Source organism: Frankliniella occidentalis, unplaced genomic scaffold, assembly GCF_000697945.3.
Source record: "Frankliniella occidentalis isolate FOCC.00 unplaced genomic scaffold, Focc_3.1 Scaffold3, whole genome shotgun sequence".
Lineage (NCBI taxonomy): Eukaryota > Metazoa > Arthropoda > Insecta > Thysanoptera > Thripidae > Frankliniella > Frankliniella occidentalis.
Window position 1 is genome coordinate 1,651,850 of NW_026267133.1, and position 5,371 is coordinate 1,657,220.

The 5,371-nt window shown below is 50.5% G+C and overlaps 1 protein-coding gene across 7 annotated transcripts in view; it reads right to left on the reverse strand.

Moving 5' to 3' along the window:
• The window catches only part of LOC113211626 (gamma-aminobutyric acid receptor subunit beta), a 92,972-nt gene that overhangs the window by 43,037 nt on the left and 44,564 nt on the right, over positions 1–5,371 (reverse strand). For all 7 annotated transcript variants that reach the window (XM_052267245.1, XM_052267239.1, XM_052267233.1 and 4 more), the window contains one exon: positions 362–459. In XM_052267245.1, the coding sequence (XP_052123205.1) occupies positions 362–443 (82 nt within the window). In that variant the 5' untranslated portion in view covers positions 444–459. Of the gene's footprint in view, positions 1–361; positions 460–5,371 lie in introns of those variants that run through there.

The window sequence follows — 5,371 nt, forward strand, 5'->3', positions numbered from 1 at the left end:
TTAAAAAAATGGTTAGTTATTAATACCTGAGGCTATGCAAGTTATTCGTATCACAAAATAATATTTCTAAATTTAGGAGTGTTTCGGAAACTTACAAATAGATTTGGTTTACATAATAGGCGCGCTAAAGGTCAACAAAATGTGCGTCCAGCTACATTAAGAAAGAAATTGCCAGAATTAATCCGTTAATTTCCGGCTATGTTTTTCCTGTGTAAGTAAATACAAGGATGTAGAAAATTTGGCACGTTAGATGTATTAAATGAACATTTACCGAGCTCATCGAACTTAAGAAGTTTTCCCAGAGAGTGATTTCAATTTAAGGTCAGCCTAACAACTAAACATAAGTAAAAGCATGTCTTACCTCCATAGTTCGGCCTTACTCTTTTGTCATAACTAACACTGAAAGAATCTAAAATGGCTGAAATGTTGACATCCCCAAGCATGCTCCCTCCGCCGGTCCTGAAACAGAAGAAGCAAAGGGAATAGGTTAGAAAATGTTGTCCCGAGAGAATGTTATGCACGCAATTAGTCGTCGTTAAGTCGCTAAGTTTGGCTTTTCGAATCTCGGGGGGAAATCAGCGTGTACCGCAGGCTGATGAACGACCAGACTTATTCAAATTACCAGAGGCCGCTAGTTGTGAAGGTCAAAGTCGTATATCAGCTTTTGGCTGCACATAGCACGCTTATCGCGCGTGTTCCTTTGGGAAACATATGGCTCGGCTCACGCACATTCTGTGTACACAAGTCACTCGCAGTCACTACTCAGCAGTAAAATATGACTCAAAGGTAAACCTTTAAGGGTTTCTAAACCTTTGCACTCAAAATGACCAACGACATTTTTTGTAACTACCTATGGACGTCTTTAAACACAACTAATAAATTACAAATTTGTGTGTCGTTAGTTACTAATTGTAACTAACAACACACAGTTGGCAGTCAAATTTTTATTTAGCTTACATTAGTTATGATTAAAATAGGCCTTACGTAGTTACAAAAATGTCCATAGTAATTTAGTGTGTGGTTTAGTGGTAGGACATCGCCTTAGACAATGAAACGGTAATCACACCGTGAACCAAATAAATAACCGTAAAGTGCGGCAATAACATGAAGATGGAAATCCAGACTGCATCATCGTGTCAGTGTCGGTCGGAAGGAAACGAGACACGGGCTAATGAAATGAAAAATTCCAGGACGCGCAGAAACGCTTCCTCCCTCCTATTACAGGTGTATGATGAGTTCTTTGTGAGTTTTCCTTCTTTCCTTCTTTCTCCGCTCTCCTTTCCTCTTTTCTTCCTCCGACCGTAAATCCCTGCGGGCGCTTTGGAGCGCAGCGCAGGCACGCTAGTGCCTAGCCGCCGCTGCATCCGGGAAGGTGAGGGACGCCGGAGGCTCCCCCTACTCGCTCGCTCTCACCGGGGAGGAGAGGGAAGCTGGGAGCTCCTCTCACTCGCTCGCCCCCCACCGGGTTGGAGAGGTTGGCTCTTGCCCTTTAGGTGTGCTGCAGCCTAGTCCGCCGGGCTGGGTCGGCTGGGCTGGACCGGGAAGCAGGGGAAAGAGAAAAGGGGGGCGGGGGCAGCTCAACAGGGAACCACCGGCAGCAGCGGTGGAATCCCATCATGCCCTCCAGGTGGGCAGAGAGAAGGGGTTAGCTAGTGGGAGAGGTAGACGGGCGGGCGGCCGCGGGCTGGCGATGACGTCATGACCCAGAAATTATCAGGCGTTTCACAAACTCGGGTTATTGCGGTGAACAAGTGGTGAATTGAGATGCATATCCGGGAACCAATTCTTTTTCAAACTGAGTCGTAGGAACGGAATTTTATTCCCTGCTTCAACCAAAAATCTATTTGTACAGATTGTTGTTGTTGTTCTTTTGGTCAAATCTAATGTTAATTTTTACAGTGTGCCGTTGCAAATGAAAAACAGAAGTTGAGCTGTGCACAAGCAAATTCAAATTTGGTTCACCAAACAAAATGTTTATTGGTTTTAAATTTGATGGTGCCCTGAACTAAACAGCTTTCTGGGTGCAACTCGTTATGGCTCATCCTTGGGGGCAGTGGGTGGTACGTGCGGTAGGGTGGTGAGGCCTCTCGTTTCTGCTGCTGCTGCTGCTGCTGCTGACTTACGAAATGCGGAAATGTGGGGAGTTGTAATTAATAAGTAATCGTCGGGTGAGGGGGTTTGGGGGCACTCTCCTCACATGTGAGGCCCCAACCTTTTAACCCGGGCGTGGCGCAGCTCCGACCTTATCTGCAGACAAAGCCTTTGTATAAGGTCAGCCTGCATGCGAAATGGCAGGCCTAACAAGCGGTGGAGCGCGGGGCGACCGCGCCACACTCACACACAGAGGAGAAAGTACGTAAGCACCAAAGTGCCTAATTATGCATAAAACAGCTCGGTATGTTTCAAAGAGAAACAACGCCATTGAAAATATCTGAAAGTAGCAGTAGTTCTTGGGTCAAAAAGTAAAAAGCGACGCCCCAGTTTTTAAGGAGCTGTTAGTTCAGCAAAAGACCGAGATGTTCTCGTGTCTTTCTTTCTTAAGGCTTTTCATTTATTCGAAAACTGCTTGAAAACCAGGACGCTTTTTTACCCTACATTTGATTTAAAAATTTATGCGAAGTTGGTTATTCTCGATAATTACAAAGCATGCTGCAGCCACAATTGTTCACAATGATTCTACAATGCAGGGTATGCCTTTTCCTAGTAAGCGCTTTGAATGCCGCCATAAAGAACTACTGAGAGAAGGACGCCGCCCCAGGCCACCCCCAGCAGCAGCCACCCAGCCCAACGGCCACTTGTCGAGAGGCGTTTCGAAACAAAGATGGTGTCACAGGCCAGGAGGTGGCAGCAGGACCCGTGGCGGCTAAGTGAAGCAGACAAGTGGGAGCTCAGGGAAAAGAGAGGGTGAGAGCTGGCAGGCCGCAGCATCGCACGACCGGTTACCACCAATACATTGCGCTGAAATGTGTAGTAAGCAGCTACACAACACTGTGAAGAATACCTTTGTAAATTTCCGAAAACTTTGTGTAATTCGAAGCCATGATTTGTTATTACACAGACATTTCACACAGCACTGCTACCGTTTTTGTTTTCTTTGAAGGTTCGTATATCGACTCGTCCGAGGGGTTGAAATCTTTGGTCCATATTGTGTGCTGTACTTTTGAGTTTGTCTTCAACCTTTTTGCTCGTATCAACTCGTCGGTAATGATACCGTAGCTTCGGGCTGCGGCAGGGTTTTCATTCATTATTTTTGTGTCCACGACACGTCGTCCGAACGCCGTCAAGACATCCAGGTTTTTCTAGAGAATCGACGAAGACGGAAAAACAGAGCGAGGGAAGGGAGTAGAACGGAAGGTCAGCGGCGGCGGCGGCAGCAAGGCAAGCGAGGCCTAGGGGCCCAGGAGGCGAAAAACAAATCTCGGAGATCCATCATTCGGCTTGTGGCGGGGGGCGTGGGCGGGCGGGGGCGGGCGGGGGTCGGGAGAGGTGATGATGGATCATGGATATCCCCTGGAGACCATTATTTTTTGAGCTCCGATCGACCGGTCTCTGTTTGAGTGGCCGCCGGCACAGAGGAGGGGGCCGCCGCCGGTGAGAGCGCGTGTGTGTGCGTCTCCCGGGGGCAGCCGAGAGGGGCAGGTTGGAGGCGGGCGGAGCCGACTGCAGGCGGAGCCAGCAGGACCAATAAATGATTCCCCAGGACGGTAGTGGCGTAGAGAGCTCGCTGTCAGAGAATCAAGGTAATCATTTCTCTGCTGCAGCAAGAAAGTGAGAATGAGAGAAGAGACGCGCGGGCGGACAGACGGACTGACGTGGGGGTCTCCGTGTAACGATGACAGCCCATCCAGGACACGCTTTAGGTGAAAAGAGAGAGACAGCCTTTTTTTCTCTCTTTTTTTGCGATGTTTGACGGGCTAGCGGAGCGGCGTGCCCGGGGGCAGCGGGGCCGCGGCACACAGGGCGCGGTACACAGAGTAAGTCAATGGGTATGTTGACTGCCACCGGAGATAGAGTGCCAGGACGTTTCCGAGCTGCTTGGGGGGATGAAGGCCTTTGCTTTCTGCTGGCGAGGGCTGCCTGCGGTCTCCCCCCCCCCCGCCCCCCTTTTCGCTCTCTTCCTCTCTCTCTCTTCTCACGCTATTGTTTCGTGTGCTCACGGCACGGTGCCTTTGAAGAGCCCGCGCGAGCGAGCGGAGGCACAGCTTATATTTGTCGGGACGGCTCCGCCCGCTCCGCCGCTGCTGGCCGTGCTGCGCTCGAGCAGACCAGGGCACGCTCCTGTGCATGCTCATGCACTTCTTGTTATTGGCAGTCAGACGTGTTACTTGCCCCGCAGACGTGCCCCCCTTCCGCTCCCCTCCCCCTCCCTGTACCCCCTATTTTTTTTCTCTCATTTTTTTTACACACTCACACACACAGTGCCGATTCCGCGCGCTCTGCGACGGGCCATTTATTCCCACGACGCCAGCCGTGCTCTCACCTGAATGAACTCGCGGGGCGTGGCGGGGCGTGGCGGGGCGTGGCGGGGCGTGGCCGGCCACTCCGTCTCGCTCGCTCCCTCTCCCTGCACGTCAGCGGCGCCGCTATCTCCGTCGCCCCGCCCCGCTACGGAGAGCACCTGAGTCACCCTGCGCGGTCCAGGTCATGCTTCACCCCGTAGACCTTTCGCATTTGTATTTACCTCACTCCACTATTATTTTCCTGTTTTTCCGTACACTCACGCAGTAGGTCATTCCGTTCACCCCTTCCCCCCTCCCTCCCTCTCTCTCTCTCCCTCTCTCTCCCCTCACCACTCACTAGTTTCTCACCGCCATCTCATCGCGGAGGCAGCAAGTTGAAGCGTCCGCTGAATGCACGTTCAATTATTCACAAGCCGTCCGCCCTGCTTCTTCCTGTTTCGTATTCACATTCGCATTCATGCTACACTGTTCGCCCCGACGGCCGACTTGTTAATGGTTCCATGACTCTTGTCTTTCGAATGCAGTCGTCGAACAAAACTCAATGGTGCTAAAGTACTTAAATAACCTCATTGGGTTGGGTTGTTTGTATGTGTGTGTGTTTCCTTAAACGTTAATTTATTTGTGACTATGTCTACGTTATATTTTGTGGACGAACATAATTTGACAGCGCACACTGGGGCCCCATTTTCCTTGACATGCGAATGAAATTATACGGCCAATATGGCAGAAATATTAAATGGGGTGTCGGCACACTGTCGGAAAAAAAACGAGTTGAATTCGCCAGTGTGACGTCAGTGTTTTAGTATGACCAGCACAAACCGGATGATATGTTGAAACGAGATGAGGCGGAGGGGGAAGGAAGGAGGCGTAGGGGGGGGAGAAGACAGAGAGAGGGGCACCGCTGCAGCCTG